Source organism: Citrus clementina, unplaced genomic scaffold, assembly GCF_000493195.1.
Source record: "Citrus clementina cultivar Clemenules unplaced genomic scaffold, Citrus_clementina_v1.0 scaffold_3, whole genome shotgun sequence".
NCBI classification, from domain to species: domain Eukaryota; kingdom Viridiplantae; phylum Streptophyta; class Magnoliopsida; order Sapindales; family Rutaceae; genus Citrus; species Citrus x clementina.
Genome location: NW_006262339.1, coordinates 22,181,608 through 22,201,488, shown reverse-complemented (window position 1 = coordinate 22,201,488; position 19,881 = coordinate 22,181,608). Strand labels below are relative to the sequence as shown.

The window sequence follows — 19,881 nt, the reverse complement described above, 5'->3', positions numbered from 1 at the left end:
TATGGTTTTAAAGATTGTCGGTTGATTTCTTTAGGAAAGAAAGAGCATGAAACTCTCTTCTTGTTCTTCAATTTTTCTAGTTTGTGCTCTGTTCTTGATTGATTGCTCTGATTAATCTTACTTCTTTTCTTCGACCTGAAATATTTGCGCTTGTTCAAGATCAAGGGTATTGATTGGTCACTAACCAATCATCGTGCGGTGCTATAGAATCTGATATTACGGCAGTTTTGCTTGAAGAGAAGATTTATGTGCACAGAACAGAGGCGTACTCTATGGAGCAGAATGCATTTAAGACAGTGACAAAGCTAGAAAATGCAAAAATTGCTTCAGGGATGCCATTGGCTCAAGTACTTTTTTTTTTTTTTTTTTTTAGTTTTTGACCACGAGGTATCCTGAGGAGGGCCCCAACTGTGGGAGGCACCTTTAAGCCTGTACCACAACCCAGACTAGAAGTCCCCGCTCGAACCAATAAAGTGTTGGCTCTACTGGCAATGGAGTCTCCTTAAATGGCTTGACTGGGTTTGCTCCCCAGTTCGAGTCGCAAGGAAGTCGCATTTGTTGGGAGAACAAAGGCGACTTTGTTATATGCATCATATGCCATTTGCTCAAGTACTTTACAAAATTCATAATTTCCTTTTTAACATGCAAACTGTATTACTTCCATATGCATCCGTTTCAATGTTCTTTCTCACCACCATTGTCTCCCCAATGCGGCTGACTTCTAAAAGCAGTTGTTCCAAACATGTTATATGGCTTCAGATCAGGCCAACCATTAATCTGTGCCAAAAGTTTTTCCACTTGAGGCAGCGTATCAGGCCACTTTCTTGAATTCTTCCATTTGACGGCCAGCGGTTTATCCAACGCTAACTCAAGACGTTCAGTACGGACATCTGCCCGAGGTTCAGTTGGAAGGTTAATTCCACATAAAGACGGACTCTCCCAATCATACCAAATTCGCGAAACATGGGCTGATCTTAATGACAAAGAAAGTATTACCACTTGCTCTATGCTAGCTCGACCAGCTGGGTCCTGGAAGTCGGAGATGGGATTAATAGGTGCCGTTCTGATTTTTTCATCTTGAGCATGACAGGAATCAGAGACCGTCTCCCTGTCCATCCTCGACAGCGCAGGGAAATTTTGATATGAAGATTCCTTAACATTAGCTGCGTGTGAAGACCCGTTTCTTGAATTCTTCAAATCGACGAGATACTTACGCCAAATTCTCTGCCCTAGTTGGACGATCAATCAACTTCTCCAGCCACCGTGACGGAAACCCTATACGAACAGTTTTGGGTTGGAGGTCGGAAATAGATGCCTTTCTGATTTCATCTTTTTCAGTACAATTGGGATTTTCATCATCTTCAGCATAACCGGTTGTCCCTCCGATTATTCTTGTCATCTCCAGCCAAAAAGAACGATAAAGCCAAGATCGTAATCTCTCTGTCGAGATATCTTCAGGCGCGTTTGCCAATTGATCGGAAAGAGCCATATGGTGTGTTTGGTAAAATCTTTCAGGGCATACGAAGAAGATGAAGGAAAAGCTGTTGACAGGTAATATTTGTCAAATTAAAAAGTCATCGTGATTATTATTATTTTTGAATTATTTATTTTTGTCCAAAGCAAGAAATTTCTCGGAAATTACTTGTGGTATAAGGTAACCAACACAACAATGAATGACGTAAGACGCGACGCATGCTCCTTTCAAAAGTTATAGCAAACCGTATACAAAAAATTCAACCGAATCCCATCATATTGATCCCAGGATTTCACGTGAGTTATTTTAAATTTTCTGGAACAAATTAATAGACAATGGCTTCTACGAGCATCCAAAATAGCTATAAGGCAACCTCCATCGTTGATTTTTTTTATGAAGAATCTCAAAGAACTATCTTGTGGAGGGTGCAAAGGATCACCATCATCTAAGTCATGGTTTCTGCGCTTCCTGATCAATTTGATGCGAAGGAGTTCAGATCCGGTGGCTTTGAGTTTGCCGCCTTCTCTGTCCAGTTTGTGTTCTTTAACAAAATTGGATATCAGTGACTGTAATCTAGGGGAAGGATCAATCCCAAATGATATTGGAAACTTACGCTCGTTGAAAGTTCTATGTTTGAGTAACAACAGTTTTGTTTCTCTGCCAGCAAGCATTAGCCATCTTTCTGAGCTTGAAAGCCTAGATTTGAATGGTTGCAAGAAGCTTCAATCTCTGCCTCCACTTCCAGCCAGAATGAGAATCGCTGGTGTAAATAGTTGTGCTTCATTGGAGACAGTATCAGATCCATTAGAATTAAACAAGCTAAAGGACTTTGAAATTCAATGTATGGACTGCGTGAAACTGCTTGGCAACAATGATTTGGCGCTTTCACTGCTGAAAGAGCACATGGAACAGTATGAAGTCAGTCTCTCACTATCTCTCACCAGTGCTAATATTATGCCTAAATTAAAAATTATGCAATGGTATGGCTTTTATATTATTTATTTATTTTTTCGGGGTTGCAGGATATGTCAGATTATCACAAATATTGTAGCATTGTTGTTCCTGGAAGTAAAATCCCAGAGTGGTTCGAGCATCGTAATGATGAGGGTTCTTCACTAAGAATAAGCTGGTCTTCAAAGACGTATAAGAACACTAAGCTTGTGGGATATGCTATGTACTGTGTTTTTCAAGTCCATAAGCATTCACCTCCTTATCTAGAGTGGTTTAGTCATCTTCATAAGCTGGACTGCAAAATCAAATGTGATGGCGGTGATACTTGGATTTCTACTCCTATGTTCAGAAAGCAATTCGGTCAGGCTGTGTCAGAACATTTTTGGCTACACTATGAGCCCAATGTACATTTGTTTGGAATGAATAATGGGGTGTTGTCATTTGAATCTTCGTCGGGATTGGAGGTGAAGAGGTGTGGTTTCCATCCAGGATATGAGATTCAAGTGGAGAAGTTCAACAAAACAACTCCTGTTTGGAATTTGAACGACTTCAATCACGATTCTTCAGGATCAAAAACGCTGTTTGAGAGAAGCCTCATTGATGAATATGACAGGGCAGAGACCAGTGAAAGCGGCAGCCGGGATGATGAAAAAGTCAGTCAAATAATTAGCTTCAGCCTTAATGATGAAGAACACGTCCAAAGCTTCATCATTGGGTTTAGGGATGGCAACTTAACCAAAACCCGGATAAACCCGGATGATCCGGACTGGGTTCAATGCTAAAATAATGCAGATCCGAAAGTTGTATTTTGAACCCGTGCATATCTGATTCCGGTTTCACATTTACCTGAACCCGGAAATCCAGAACTCGCATCTGGATAGTTTTTATTTTAAAATTCACTAAATAAAATATATTTTATTTAATATATTATTATTCTCCATTAGAACGGTAAAAAAAAGCCAGTGGTTTTGGAATAGTATTAATATATTTTAAAAATAAAACGCACAACCTCAAAGAGTCCAAATTTAATATGCCTCCATTAGAACGGTAAAAAAATTTTATTATTATTATGCTCTTGACTACAGTAACCCAAATTTGATATTATATTTTAAAAATAAAATATAAATATAGTATTAATATAAATAAACTAAATGTGGTTTTGGAATAGAAGCCAGTGGAATGGCTGCTGTGATGATGAGGAACCACAACCTCAAAGAGTCAAAGACGAACTCAAATAATGGGGAAAGGCAATTTATTATTCTCTGAATTTATCAGTAAGCAGGCATCTCAAATAATGGGGTAGTGACGTGGCATTCTGTCTAGATGGGTGTCCAAGTTTGTTCACCGTGGTTAGCAGCATCTATATATAAACGCGGGCTGATTTATTGGCAGTCTTTAATGTGTCCGTTTGAAGAGTTAAAAAAGTGTTACTGAGGTTACTCTCTTCCTTGTCATTTCCTCTGTGATTTTAACATAAAATCCTCCATTAATAATATCTCTTCAAGCCATTATTGGCCATGGATGTAGGTGTAGGATTTGAATAATATACCTATAATTAAATGTACTTCTATGATTTTCAGAGAATTTTTACGGGTTTAAATAGTTGAAACTAGGGATTGAGGCTATAATGCTTGGGGGGCAAATGTTGAGGATTTTAAGAAGAATAAAAAATATGAATATGATCGATCTCAGCTTGACTTAGCTTCAGAACAAACAAAAATAGAAAAAGGAATGATTATATGGAATTTGCAGGCCATTCTCATGCCTAGGACATGTTCGATAATATGCCCAAGAAGGAAAGTGCATCCCACCTGGTGTGTTGCATCAACTCTATGATTTCCCAAGCAAAAGCAATCAATCAATATGGTCAATTTGTGAAGGTCTGGGTGCAGACAACGGAGGCCAAAAAGCAGAATGATTTCAACTCTGTGGAAAAGAGTGCAGTTGAGACAGTAACAAGGTTAGCAGCAGCAAAAATTGCAGCGAGGGATGCCGGACAATTGCGAAACTATGATATTGATATACTCCCTTGCTCATGTGGTTTACAAACTTCATAATATCCTTTATAACATGCAATACTGTTTTACTTATATGTGCATTCCTTTCAGTGTTGTTCGAGAGAATGATTCAGATTCATGCATCAAGAATGTGGATGAGGGCGGCTAGCAATGAATAGCAGAACTGATCTAGCTATGAAACTCAGACTCAGATTTTCTACCCCTTCTTCACCAGTACTACAACAATGGAAGAGACTGAGAAAGAGCAGCAGCTATCTTCAACAGCAACATCAGCTTGCGTCTGTCAAGGAGGAACAGGCAACCATGGCTTATACAGGCCAAAACAAACCAATGCTTGGAGTTTGGGAGCTCAAAGATAGCAAATGGCAAATTGGTCTGTGTCACCTTCAGGTTCGTTTTGAATTAATTTATTTTACCTTTTTTTTTGTAGAAAATATGATCATTGGAAACACCACTGTAGACCACAGATCCTTTAGTATTATCTTTTGTGAACACTTTTGCTAGACTTGCTGTAGCTACCAAAAGAGGAGAAATTAATAACTAGAACGCATAAAATCCTCTTATCGATTTATTTGAAACAAACTTAGGGTGCGTTTGAGATTGAGGTGCTGTAGCTTTTAAGCTACAGCTATTGTGAAAAAAAAGCTGTAATTATGAAACAAAAGTTAATAATATATAGTAAATATAAATTTTAAATAATAATTTTGATAAAATTATTAAAGATATAATAAATTTTATATTATACAAGTGAAAAATCATATCAACATAGCTTAAAAGCTACAGCAGCTAATGTTTACCAAACACTTTAGTGCTGTAGCTTTTAAGCTACAGCTGCCCAATCTCAATCCCAAACGCACCCTTAATTGAATTCAGGTAAAACTTCATCTTGCAGTGGAACAATGCACTCAAAGCTGTAAGTTATTTTCTTACATTTTAGTGTTTACTTACTCTTGTATTTCAGTTATGTTTGACTTTTCATATTTTATGTACTAAGTGTTTCACATAATTCGATTTACGAGGAAATTTTAATCTCTTGTTGCCAAGGCTCGAACTTGTTGCAAATTTTCTGGTAGTGTGGGTTTTCCATTTTCGGCTCCACATCGAATTTTGTTTGCTTTCATAACTGTTTTTTTTTTTTTGGTGATTACCATTATATAAGCGACAATTATCTATTGCAAAATCAATTTTCTGGTACTTGTTGCAACTTTGTTGTGGAATCAATTGCTTGAATCATGAGCATCCAGTTATTGCTTGAATCATGAGCAATCCGGGGAGTTTTTTTTATGTCCCATCTCCTCTCTGTAATTGAAATACAAAGTGTTCTTGAGTTCAGAGGCAAGGACACTTGCAAAAAATTTCACAGACCATTATATGTGCTTTGGATAAAAAAGGAATCATTGTATTCAGCAATGACAGAATGTGACAGAGGAAAATCCATTTCACCAGAACTATTTGAAGCAATTGAAAAATCAAGAATTTCAGTTATATTTTCTCAAGAAACTATGCTTTTTTGACTTGGTGCTTGGATGAACTTGTTAAGATTGTTGAATGGAAGAACACAAGTGATCATCAACAAATGATGTTTCCAATTTTCTACCAAGTATTGTGATAAGGAAACAAACAGGAAGTTTTCAAGAAGCTTTTTCTAAAAATGAAGAAGCTTTCAAGAGTGGAGAGACGCTTTCAAGAGGTGGCTAATATCTCTGGCTGGGAGTTGAAGGACAGGTAACCATTCTTATCCTCAAAAATTGATTTTCTAACACTAAGGTTACTCACCTAGTGAACAGTGAGCAGGTATTTTAAGATTCCTTCACTATCAATTTGTATTGTTTTGATCCAATATATCTAAAAGAGTCACTGAGGCAGTTAATTTCATATTTTCAGCGACTCAGTAATTTATGTATGCATGTCTTTAACAGAATTTTACGCAAACACAGTGCAAACCCAGTGTTTATTTAATCAATTAGTTATTCCAACAACTAACTTTATTGATTTCCTCAATAAAATCAGCTTTTTTGCGATATAGTTTTCAGTAAATGCTTATTGATAATTTTAAGTAATGTGACAAATTGAGAAAAGCACGTATTTGCTGTGCCATTTTGTTTCTTATAGCCTTTGAGCAAGTTGAAAATCATGAGTCTCAAGCATTCTGAGAACCTCATAAGGACACCAGACTTCACAAGGGTACCAAATTTGGAGGATCTGATTCTCGAAGAATGTACAAGTTTGCGTGAGATACACTCATCTTTGCTGCTTCAAAGAAGCTGATTTTATTAAATTTGAAAGGTTGTGCAAATCTTACAACTCTTCTAGGCAAGATTTTTATGAAATCTCTTAAGACACTTGTTCTTCCTGGTTGCTTGAAATTGAAGAAATTTCCAGACATTGTGGGAAGTTCTTTTGGATGGAACTGGTATTAAAGAACTGCCATTATCAATTGAACTTCTATTTGGACTTGTTCATTGACTTTGAATGGCTGCAAAACTTCCAAGTACCATAAGTGCTCTAAAGCATCTATAATCTTCTGGCCTTTGGAAATTCAGAGAGAGATAACTTCAAGCAGGGAGCAGCTGTTGAAGCTTCATTTGGAAGGAACTGTAAGTTGCGAGCATCTATTGAACGTCTTTCTGGCCTTGTCTTGTTGAATTTGAAAGATTGGAAAAATCTAGAGAGTCTTCCAAGTACCATAAATGGTTTGAGATCTCTTAGAACGTTGCATCTTTTTGACTGCTCCACACTTGAAAATGTGCCAGAGAGCTTGGGGAAAGTTGAAAGCTTGGAAGTTAGGTTGTCTTGTTAGAGTCGGGCCAAAAAGCAGAAAGATTTCGACTGTGGAATAGAATGCAATTAAAACAGTAACAAAGTTAGCAAAAGCAAAATTTGCTAAGGTACTTTACAAAATTCATAATTTCCTTTTGAGAAATTTACAACCGTCCACCTGTTTGTTTTGTCTTTTTCAAAAATACACAAACACTTTTTTTTTTCCACTGCGCCACCTGAAGTTTGTTTTTTGTTGCATTCTTCCACTTCCGTCTAATTTCCGTTAGCAAATTTAACGGAATGACTTTTTTACCCCTCAAAATTATAATTTAACCCAAAATAAATAGAAATTGGAGATAAATTGGATGGATTGAATTTTTTTCAAAGGTGGATGCTAGAAATTGGAGGAAAATAATGTTTGTTGCTTGCTAAATTTAGAAAATTTGTATTTATTTTTTAGAGGAAAATAGTGTTTGTTACTTGCTAGATTTAGAAAATTTGTATTTATTTTTTCTCTTTCAAAAAAATAAAAGAGAAAGAGTTTAGAGCCAAGCCAAAGACCCCTTTCAATTACAAAGAAGCTATATGTCATAAATGTGGCATGAAAGGTCATACTGCAAATTATTGCAGGATGAGCAAAATGCTTCATGAACTCAAGCTCTGATACCAGAAGGAAATAGGATCGAAGGATCGATGTGTTTTCGAAATAATTCTTTATTGATTGCTTTAGATAAAAACAAATTGGATCGCGGTTGTTCAAATTTTAAATTCAGTTACCAACTTTAGATTAAGTAGATTTGCTTTGGATCGCGGTTGGTCAGGTTTTATATTAGTACGTGGCGTTGTTAAACCAGAATGATGCAGATTAAGTATCTGCCTTTGGACCCAGATCTGACTTAGAACAGATCAATAGCCCGCACGTTCGGGTTTCCAGCCGATATATCAACTTAATTTTGCTTTACCAAATAATAATTAAGTTCTTTAAACGCGGTTGTCAGATTTTAAACAATTTACCAAATCTTTATTAAATTCTTTAGCAAGCCTAGCAACACATACATCTAAAGGCTTGGGTACAAACACAGTACCAGATCCGGTTCCCGGAAATGGTGCTCTGAAGGAATGGAGGGAGAAGAGAAGATTTACAATTGAGGATCGAGATCTGGTCTCTTTGCCTCAGAGGAACGTACAATTTATATGGCAGATCTGATACAGATCAGTCTGCTGAGCATGCATGGAAAGCTTTAAAAGACTGAAATTTAAATGCTTTAAATGTAAATTGCGGAAATTTAAATGTTACATGAAATTAAATTGCTGAAATTTAAATTGCTGAAATTTAAATTGCTGAAATTTAAAGTGCGGAAAGTAAATTGCTTTATATGCTTTAATAAAACTGGAATGAAATGCTTACATCGGTTGGTTTTCTTTGTAGAGAAGAAAGGAAAATAATGAGAAATTAATCTGAAGACATGAGAAATTCCTTTTTGTCTTCGGATTCCAGATTCCTATTCCCGGAGAGAGAGAGAGAGAGAATTCTAGAGAGAAGGGAGAGAAGAAGAGAGAGAAGTTCTAAACTTAGAAAATGAAAAACCTGAGGAGTCTGAGTCTTCCTCTCGGTTTTTATACAAAGATCTTTAAACTGTTCACTGTAGCGGGATTTTAAGTGAACAGTAAACTCTGGGAATTTGCACTGTTCACTGTAGCGGAGCTTTAAGTGCACAGTAACATTTGGATCGTATCTTTGAATAGTCGATTCTTTGTACAAAAATTGAAATACGATACGGGTGAAGAGACATGTGCGCTCTCACTTGTGTCCAGAGGACCACCCGAATATACAGAACAAATAATAATTTTTTTTTAAGTAAATAACTAAATAGTTATTTACAATGCTTTAAAGGAGAAAAAATTCCAAAACAATCATCTTCATTTTCGTCTCCAAGAGAAATGAATGGTTCTTCATCTTCATCTTCATCTTCGTCTTCAGAGGTGTCAGCCACTGATGACTTTGACCAGGAGGCGAGGAGCTGTTCCATGGCTTTGAAGTATTCTTCTTCTGTTTTGGCACCTGCCAATAGTGATTGGGCTTTGGACTTTTGGGTCAAAAAGGTTTGTTGGGCTTTGGAATGTGTTATGGTGGGTTGAAGAAGGCCTTTGGCAGAGAGCCAATCTCGGACCAAATTTTCAGTCAATTTTGACTGTTCGTCAAATTTGGACCACCATTTTACTTTAAAGGTTCTTTGAAGGATGAGTTGGGAATCTTGGGTATGAAGCCTAAGGTTCCACATCCATACCCACGGAAGGAAGAAATTTGTACAGAAACAGAGAAAGGGGGGGAAACCTTTTCTCAGATTCAGAAGGAGTATAGTGGACTTTGAAGAGGTTTAAACAATGGGTGGCATTCGGGGTTAAAATTTGTGGTATTGGGCCAAAAGTATTCCACCAATGATGGAACCAGTTTGGAAGGCTTTGGACGGTTATTTTTGGGTTGAAGAAAAATAACCAAGAATGGGATTTTTTGGGATTTTGGATAAAAAAGGTGTTATACCAGGCTTGTTGGTAATCCCAGTAGGAATAAGTCCGACAATGAGGTAAACGTGTTTGAAAATTTAAAGGGAAAGTTTTAAAATTATGGAGTAGGTCACCCCATTGATTTGGGCTCAAAACTTTTAAAATAGTAGCCGTGGAATAGGCTGGTTCAGAATGTGATTCACTGAGAAAGAAATGTTTGAACTTAACTGAATCAGTGATTTCTAAAATGCTTTGATAGTAGGACTGGGGTTTTGTTAAATCTCATGGTTTAAAAAACCAGCCCTTAGGAAAAACTTTGAAATTGCTTGAAAAGGATCAGCATGGTAAAATCCATCTTCTAAAGAAAAAATATTTTGAAAATGGGTTTTATCAAACCAATCAGAGGTTTTCTTTGAAGGTGATGGTTGGGAAAGCACAATTTGGGAAGAAGAGCTTTCACCAGAAACAATCACTTTTTGAGAAGAGGGTTTTGATATTTCTTTGGAGATATAGTTTTCTTTTTCTTCTTTTGAGAAAATCTGGCTTTGGGAAAGGTTTTGTAAGGCGAGCATAAGCTCAGGGGACCTTGTAATGGAACTCATCCATTTTTTTACTTGGTCATCAGAAGAAGTGGTTTTGTAATGGGTACCATGTTCTTCAACCATTTCAATCCAAGATTTAATAGGCATGGCTGAGGAAAGTAATTTGTCTTTAGAAGGGGTAACTTGGGGTTCTTTAGAGGTTGCTCTAGATTCAGAGTCTTTAAGAACAGCTTTACCTTTGTCTTTCTTCTTCGGCGGCATTATCTGTTTTGAAGAAATTCCCAAGTTAGAAAATCAGGAATAAAATTTGTATCACCTTTAATATATTCAATATCAAAATCAAAAACACTTAAAATGGCTTGCCATCGTGCAAAAATCTGTTTTGATGTAATATTTTGAACATCTTTTTCCAAAACATGTTTTGCAGCTTTGCAATCAATTCTAAGTAGAAATTTTTGATTTAATAAATCACTTTGAAATTTTGTAATGCATAAAACAATGGAAAGGATTTCTTTTTTGATAGTAGAATAATTTTTCTGGCAATCATTCTAATGTGCAGAAACATATTGTACTATCTGCTCTTTATCATTTTCTTTTTGCTTTAATATGCCTCCATAACCTAAATCAGATGCATCAGTTTCAACAATTTTAGGTAATGTAGGATTAGCAAGATATAAACATGGGATGGTTTTAGCAGAATTTTTTATAAGCTTTACAACCTTGGTATGTTCATCTGTCCAAGGAACAGGTTTTTTCTTTAATCTATCATGCAAGGGTTTAGACATCCTATTAATGTTAGGACAGAAATCAAGAACATAATTTAAACTTCCAAGAAATCTTTGTAATTGGGTTTTGTCAAGAATTTTATCAGGGAATTTATCTGCAAACAAAAGGGATCGCTCAATTGGAGTGATTGTTCCTTTAGAAATATGATGACCAAGGAATCTGACTTTTGTTTGAAATAAAGAAACTTTAGAGCTAGAGATTGCCAATCCAGCCTTTCTGGTAGCAAAATAAAAAGTCTTTAAATGTTTGAAAATGATCGATTGTATTTGAAAATATCAACACATCGTCAATGTAAACAATGCAAAAATCAGAATAAGGATTATAAATATCATTCATAATTCTTTGAAATTCTGAGGGTGCATTCTTTAAACCAAAGGGCATAACAGTCCACTCATACTGTCCAAATGGAACAGTAAAAGCAGTTTTGTAACGATCTTTAGGATGAATTTGAATTTGCCAAAAACCAGATTTCATGTCGAATTTTGAAAAAATAAGAGCAGAACATAGTTTTTGAAGTAAATCCTTTTTATTAGGTATTGGATACCTAATCCATTTTAGGGCATTATTAAGAGGTTTGTAGTTTATAACTAATCTAGGAGTACCTCTTTCAATTTCAGAATTTTTATTAACATAAAAAGCGGTACAAGACCATGGGGATCTTGACTTAACAATGAGTCCTTTTGACTCTAAATCCTTGATTTCATTTTTGCAATGTTGTTCCAATTCCATGTTCATCTGGATTGGACGTGCTTTAGTGGGGATCTGTCTTTCATGAAAAGAAGTTTCATAGGGTAGATCTACCATGTGTTGTTTTCTGTTCCAAAAAGCAGAAGGTAGATCAGCACAAATTTCTTTTTCAATGAGAGTTTTGAAATCAGAAATCTTTCTTTTAATGAAATCTCTTTGTAATTGGCTTTCAATTCTTTGTAAGTTTAAATCCTTTTGTAAAAACATTAGATCACACTGTTTTGAATTAAGTAGGTTATTTATTCTGTTTTGATAAACAGAACAGGCTTTAACGATATTCAAATTCCTTGTTTTAGGTTTTTCAATAAAAGGGAAAACAAGGTTTATATTTTTTGCTTTGAAGGATATACTATCGTAATTGACAGTATATGGAGTTATAAGATTTATAAAAGGAGTTCCCAAAATGATGGCATGATGAATATCATTTGTGAGGACAAAAGAAGTTTTAAAATCAAAACCATTATTATGGATTGAGGCTTCAACCTTGGAACTGACATTCAGTTTTGAATTATTAGCGGCAGAAAGTCTTTCTTTTGTCTTTTCATGAAATCTTTTGGGGACGATGTCTTCTCTAATGCAATTTAAATCCGCGCCAGTATCAAAAAGGGCAATGGCGTCCATTGCAAAATCATCAGAAAAGATTAAAGTGACTTTAATCAAATACTTTCTTGTGGTGATTTGCTTTAAAACAAATAGGAAATCATTGGGTACAGACTCAATGTTTTCTACTTTAATATCATCACCATCATCAGGATTAGATTCATTGTCTGAATTATCCTGCAAATGTTTTTGTAAAAGAAGTTGGATAGTATCAGAATCACTTTTTTGTTTTTCTTTTAAATCTCTGATTTCACATTTGATTTCTTTTATCTCTTTCTGAAGATCTTGGATATTAGGAACCGTCTTTTTTATTTTCTTTTTATCCAAAATTTGAGTAAGATCATAAGAATTCTTTTTAACAACTGGGACTTTAGAAGTCTCGGCTTTATTAAAATCCAAAGTTTTCAAAAGTTTATCAAGATATTCTTTTTGAAGATTTGGATCAGAAATATGCTTTACAAGTTCAAGAAAAGTTTCTTGGTCTTTAGTCAAAACATTGATTTTCTTTGAATATGAATCAGATTCAGATTCACTACTGCTAGATACAGAGTCATCTGAGTCAAAAAGCTCATCAACTTGATATGGATCACTGTCTCCCGACATGGAAGATTCGGAATCAGAAGATTCGACAAGAAGGGGGGCTATTTTGGAGAGGATCTCTTCATCGAGGTCAAGTTCATGAAACGTTTTGCTCATCCTGCAATAATTTGCAGTATGACCTTTCATGCCACATTTATGACATATAGCTTCTTTGTAATTGAAAGGGGTCTTTGGCTTGGCTCTAAACTCTTTTCTTTTAGATAATTTGGGTTTCTTATAAGGCCTCGAAGGTTTCTTATAAGGAAGTTCTCTAAAATTACGAAAGGGTTTCCTAAAAATTTTTGATTTGTAATGTTTCCTGCGGGGTTTAGTCGAACACTCGCTATTACAATCTTTGGAATAAGAAGTTTTAAAGGGGTCATAATTGAATTGTTTACAGAAACCGCCTAACTCTTGTTTAGACTTTTTAAGTTCCCACTTAAGACGTTTCTGTAATTTCAAATCTTGACAAATCTTTAAACCTTCTTTATTGACGAAACTGACAAGTTCACCGTAGGTAAGCTCGTCATAAGGAATACGATTATCATAAAGGGCTTTGATGGAATTTCTTACTTTTTCACCTAGAAGGGTAGGTAATCCAGCAAGAAATTTTGCTTTCGAAGTTATATGATTTGCATCATCTCTTAGAAATAGTCTGGTAAAAAATGAGGTTTTATAGCTTTGAAATTCACTAAGTTTCCTACATCTTAAATTGTGTAGTAACTCAGCGTTTTTATCACGAAGGTGTGAAGGGTCACCAATGAAATGGAGGGAAATGGTTAAAATTAGAGTAGCAACAGCATCCTGGATTGGATTGTTGAACTCATCAAGAATAGGGACTCCATTTTCATCAACTTGAATGGAATTTAGAATGTCTAATTGTTGCTGATTAGTGAGAAGATGATCCCACCAACCTTTTAATTGACCAGTAAAACCGACAATGAGGATTTCTGATATAGCACGATCAGAAGTTCCTGCTTGGGTTTTATAGGCATTGGCTGCCATTGTCATTTGTTGCAACAATCCTAGGATATTGTATTCGGACATACCGTCAATATTCCACTCATAGACTGAAGATGCATTATATCGGGATTGATTTAATGCACTTGGTCTATTATCTATTGCTAGATCCGGTGGAGTCTTGACAGTGGGAAGGGCTAATTCCCAATGAATTTTGTTGGCTTTAGGAGTAGAAGGTTCTTCTTTGAAGGCTTCTATATCAGAAGAGGCTATAGACATTTGGTCTTGTTCTAATACTCCAATCTTGCTAGATTGAGGAGTATCAGGGGCTATCTGAACTTTGCTAGATGAGGAAGAAGCAGCTTCTATCATATCTAATTGTTCTCTAATGGCTTTAGCAAAATCTGATTTTGACTCTTGAACAAGCTTTTGGCTAGTTTTCGAAACCTGAAAGGGTTTGAAAATAGGTTCCTTAAGCTTTTTGTCAGAATCCGATTTTGTTGGAATAGGAGAAATTGATGGAACAGTAATGGTTGACTTCTGGATTTGGTTTTCTATCCTAGTCAACTGCTTTCCGATTGTATTTAAGTTAGTATTACAGAAATTATTCTGTTGGATAATACTACTTAAATTTGCCTCAGAATCATTTGGTTTTGGAATTTTGTAAGGTGAAGCTCGAATTTGGACAGGAGGTTCACCGTGATCAACGGTTACACTCCGAAGAGGTGGGTGTTCAGACTCTATAGTTCTATCACTATCAAGAAGTTTCCATTCAGGAACTTTCTTCCTAATAGTAATAGGGTTTGACTCTTTAAAAGGATAAGAGATGTTGTTATCAGAAGAATATATCTCAAACCAATCAAAAAACAATATATGAATTTTATGAAAATTCACAAATTCATAGTAAGTTTGTTGGATTTCTTTTCTTTGGTTTAAAAAGTGTTTGAAAAACCAAAGTCTTTTTTCTTTGTTTAAATCATAATAAAAATCATTATGCAGAAAAGTTTTATCTAATTCAAATTCTTTTTCAATGACATTAATGACATTTTCTGTAACAGCAGAAAATGTAGGGGAAGTTGGAGGAGAAGGTTCCTTCTCTTCCTGACTTTGTACATGTTGATTACTAGTGTAGATCGGATGAGGAACACTAGTGGTGTAATCAACTGATCGAATGGAGGTACTAGGTATATATGAAGTAGAAAACCTAGGTTGACTTTTTATGGACTGAAAAGGGAGATTTATAACAGAGGGTATTTTTGTAAATTTCCTTTCTAATGAAGGATTGCTTGAGCACGACGCTTTATCAGAAAATCTGGATGAGGTAGATCTCCTGAACGATAGTTTCACTTTACCATCGGAATACTGAGTCACATAGGGGAAGTTGGAGGAATAGATCTCCTGAACTACTTAGTTATTTTTTCTCTTTCAAAAAAATAAATATAAATTTTCTAAATTTAGCAAGCAACAAACACTATTTTCCTTCAATTTCTAGCATTCACCTTTTAAAAAAATTAAATCCATTTAATTTATCTCCAATTTCTATTTATTTTGGGTTAAATTGTAATTTTGAGGGGTAAAAAGGTCATTTTGTTAACATTCTGTTAAATCCACTAACGGAAATTAGACGGAAGTGGACGAATGCAACAAAAAGCAAACTTAAGATGGCGCGCTGAAAAAAAAAGTGTTTGTGTATTTTTGAAAAAGACAAAACAAACAAGTGGACGAGTGTAAATTTCTCCCTTTAAAACAAGAAATACCGTATTACTTCTATGTGCATTCCTTTCAATGTTGTTCTACTGTAATATGGAAGATGAATGTAAATAAGGGCAGCAAGCTATCTACGACAGCAGCATCAGCTTGCTCACTTGGCCGCCATAGGCTGATTCAAACGGCAAAAACCATGCCGAAAAGTCAAATCAAATAACAGCAAATTCACATCCTAGGTGGCCTTTTCTTCCTGCTCAGTCACTCATCAGTTTTGAGAGCAGGTTCGTTCTATAATAATCTAATATGCACATATCATGATCTTTAATTCTTTATGCTATCATGCTTTTATTATTTGTTTACTTCTGCCACAGTGCCATACACACACACAGATTCACTATAATAAGGTTTCTCTATTTTGCATGACTACAACACATTTAAGTAGAAATTAATTTCTGAATATGCTCTTATCCTTTATTAATCATGTAAAAAGTTCAGACGTCAGGCTATATGATTATTTACAGCTGCCTTGCGGATGGATTTGTAATCTTAATAAGTAATATTATCAAAAAATTTTAGATTTGCTTATCTATATTCATCAATTGCATACAACTGTAGCATTTACTTGTTTTTAGAGCCTGGTCGTAGATGAATAATGCATTGACAAATACAGAAATGATCAAAATACAAGCCTCACAAGTTGCTATGTCATTGTTGAATGATGATTCAAATTCGTTATGTTTATTAGTTTTTGTTTGGGCGGGAAATTCAGATGCTCAAGCGGCTGACGTGGACTACATTAACAAGTTTTATCTGAGTTTGACTCTCCTCGACCAATTCTTTGTATAAAAAATCTGAAAAATAACTTACAACTTGTGAGGCTTGTAACCAAAAGATGCCTAAAACCAATTATTTCTAAGGGAAATGGACGGCCTTCTTCCCAAGGTTTAAGCAACTTCAAAGAAAAATTTCAAGCCTTCAACCTTTACTTTCCAATCTTTATTTATTTTAATGAGAAAATACTATAATTAAAAAAAAATGAAAGATTGTAGTGGAATTATTCCAAAAAATATTTTACTCATTTTTCCCTAAAAAATGCAATTACATTTGAAGATGCCCTTAATAAAATACATAAAGAAATCATTGCTTTTGGTGTGTAGATTATTAAAGCTAGCTTTTGTCAACATCAGATAGACCATGTCTTTCTCCACTAAAGACCAAAATCATTCTTCGTCATTACTGTCGGCACACATTTTAGACTAAACTTGTTTGTTGTTTGACAAATTACTTAGAACGCATAAAAATCCTTGCATTGAGTTCTTTGAAACAAACTTAATTGGAAATTCAGGTAAAATGATTTATCAACCGTATCTTGATATTTAATTAAATATTGATATCAACCGTTGGATTCCATTCCATTTTAGTTGAATACAATGGTTTCAACATGGCTAATGGGTAGAGTGGAGAAGACTCGTAATCAATTGAAACACCAGATAATTTTCGTTCAGATTCCTTGAAGCTTCCAGGAAGTTTGATGCGACCTTCATCGTGTGAGTAACCAGTCGCTTTTGGACCAAGACTTGCGAAAGGAGGATCCATTTTCCCAGAAAATTTTTAAAGCAATTGAAGAAGAATTTCGATTATTTTTCTCTAAAAGAACTGCTCTTTTTCTACTTGGTGTTTGGATGAAACACCAAACACAATTTTAAAATAAAATTTATCAAACACATACGATTATTTTTAAAATTTGCAGAACTTTTAAAAGTAAATTTATCAAACGTTTAATTAATTACCTTTACAAATGATTATTTATACAACACAGTTTATGACAATTATCGTAAAACTACAAATTATTAAATTGATCCAACATCTCCTAAAGACTCAGATGAAATTTTACTAATAAAAGGTTTCTAATAAAAGATTTACCATTCCTATAGATTGCGGCAATTTAACTATTTTTATCAATTATTGATGTCAACCGTTGGATTCCATTCCATTTTAATGAAATCCAACGTGGCTAATGGGCAGAGTGGCTTGGACGCGTCATCAATTGAAAAGCCAGACAATCTTCGCTCAGTTTCCTCGAAGCTTCCAGGAAGTTTTATGGTAACTCCAGCATGTGAGTAAACAGTGACAAATGTCTATTAATTATTAAGAAAGTCACTTTTTGACCAAGACTTGCTTTTGGAAATACATACACTAGCTGATTGCTTTATTTTTTTTTCCAAAAGAATATATTTGCATGATTAAATATTTAAATTCTTTGAATCAAATACTTCATTGGAGTTCATTTAAATGGCTTTCTGCAATACACTCAAAAGCTGTAAGTTCTATCTCATACATCTCTCTCTTTTACTTTCATAATTAATTTGCATATCTTGATGTTTAAAAACAAATAAATAATGATAAAATTGAAAGAATTTTTTTAATGTTAATTTTGTACAAGCTGTAAATTGAAAGAAATCTTTTAATGTTAATTTGGCACAATCTCTTTGCCTTCTCTAAGAGGCTTTAATCAAGATTTTCTCAAGTAGAGATCGGTGTACGCACTCTCCAATCGACACTTGAAAAAATTTTGGGATTTAATATTATAATTCTATTTATTACAAATGTTTCTAATAGATATTGTTACATTTATTTAATATCATATTTATATTAATTATAAAACATTGAAATTAATTTTTTTGAGTTATTAGAGCTAAATGGTATCATAGTCAAAAGAGGATTTTAGTGTTTCTTATTCAAAATATGCCATCTAAGTGTCATTTTACCTAAATTTAAATAAGATATTTAAATCAAATAATAAAATTAAATATAAATAAATCCATATAATATGAATTTAATATAAATAATTGCGTACTTTTTTACTTTTATGATATAAAATCATTTTTATTATTTTACTTTTATTATGTAAAAATAATTTTAATCAATTATTTTATTACCTAACACATTTATAATTTACTTAAATAGAAATAGTACTACTTCATTAATGAATTTTTTATTTTAATAATGAATTTAACCAATAAATTTAATAAAATAATATTATAAAAAAATTTAGATAAACAAGATCACGCATATACCGCACTAAATATGGCACTGTTTTAAAGGTTAATGTAATATTGCTACGCAATAAAGCTCAAGCAATATAATTAAGTATTATTTATTAATAAATTTTTAAATTTTATTTGTCAAATAATAAATTTTGATAATAATATTAGTATAAAATATTTCAATAAACACTATTGTACATACTACACTAAAACATAGTACTGCGATATAATGTAGTGCACCACACACTCCCTACGCTAGTGTATACGACTTTGACACTTTGAGATAATCCATAACTCTAGATGAATTCTGTTGTTTACATAGTATTGTTCCTAGGCAATCATTTCTTGCTTTTTTTTCAAAATTTTCAGAACAAATTAATATTGTGATGGCTTCATCGAGCATACAAAATGTGTCTCATTGGCCATATGATGCCTTCTTAAGCTTTAGAGGAGCAGACACCCGTAAAAGCTTCATAAGTCATCTCTATGCTGCTTTGAATGGAAAAGGAATTTATTTATTCAAGGATGACAAAGAACTTGAGAGAGGAGCATCCATTTCACCTGGACTTCTTAAGGCAATTGAAGATTCTAGAATTTCAATTATTGTTTTCTCTCAAAACTATGCTTCCTCCACTTGGTACTTGGATGAACTTGTTAAGATTGTTCAATGCAAGAACAAAAACGATCATCAACAAATGGTTTTTCCAGTTTTCTATGATGTTGAACCCACTGTGGTAAGGAAACAAATGGGAAGTTTTCGAGAAGCTTTTTCTAAACATGAAGAAGCTTTTAAGGAGAATCTAGAAAAAGTGAAAAATTGGAGAGATGCTTTGAAAGAGGTGGCTAATATTTCTGGCTGGGAATTGAAAGAGTACAGGTACCCATTCTTATTATTATGTATATCATTTTAAATAGCTTTAATCAGCATCCTGTTGTCAGTTAAACAACTTTCATTCAATACCTGTATGATATGATGTGCACTAATTGAAACAATATCTCCACATACGAATATTTGCAAACAAAAGTGGTACAAATGGATGCAGATATTTACATGAACGCACCTAAAGATTAGCCATATGTAACAACATCTTACATTACTTCAATTTTTTCCAACGAATATTGCATATTTTGGGTTTTTTCTATTACTAAATTTATTAATACCGCATTCAGGCTAACTGTAATTTAACCATACTGATCTTTGTTGT

At 34.2% G+C, this 19,881-nt stretch overlaps 1 protein-coding gene across 1 annotated transcript; it reads left to right on the top strand.

The window, feature by feature from the left end:
* Positions 1-19,062: 19,062 nt before the first annotated feature.
* Positions 19,063-19,862, top strand: LOC18049087 (TMV resistance protein N). Its single transcript, XM_006441677.2, has 2 exons — positions 19,063-19,553; positions 19,847-19,862. Exons 1-2 carry the CDS (start codon positions 19,063-19,065, stop codon positions 19,860-19,862), a joined length of 507 nt encoding a protein of 168 aa, XP_006441740.2.
* The last annotated feature ends 19 nt before the right edge of the window (positions 19,863-19,881 follow it).

What these genes read in the sequence shown, in the direction of transcription:
- LOC18049087 (XM_006441677.2), top strand. Translation starts at nt 19,063, where the DNA reads ATGGCTTCATCGAGCATACAAAATGTGTCTCATTGGCCATATGATGCC.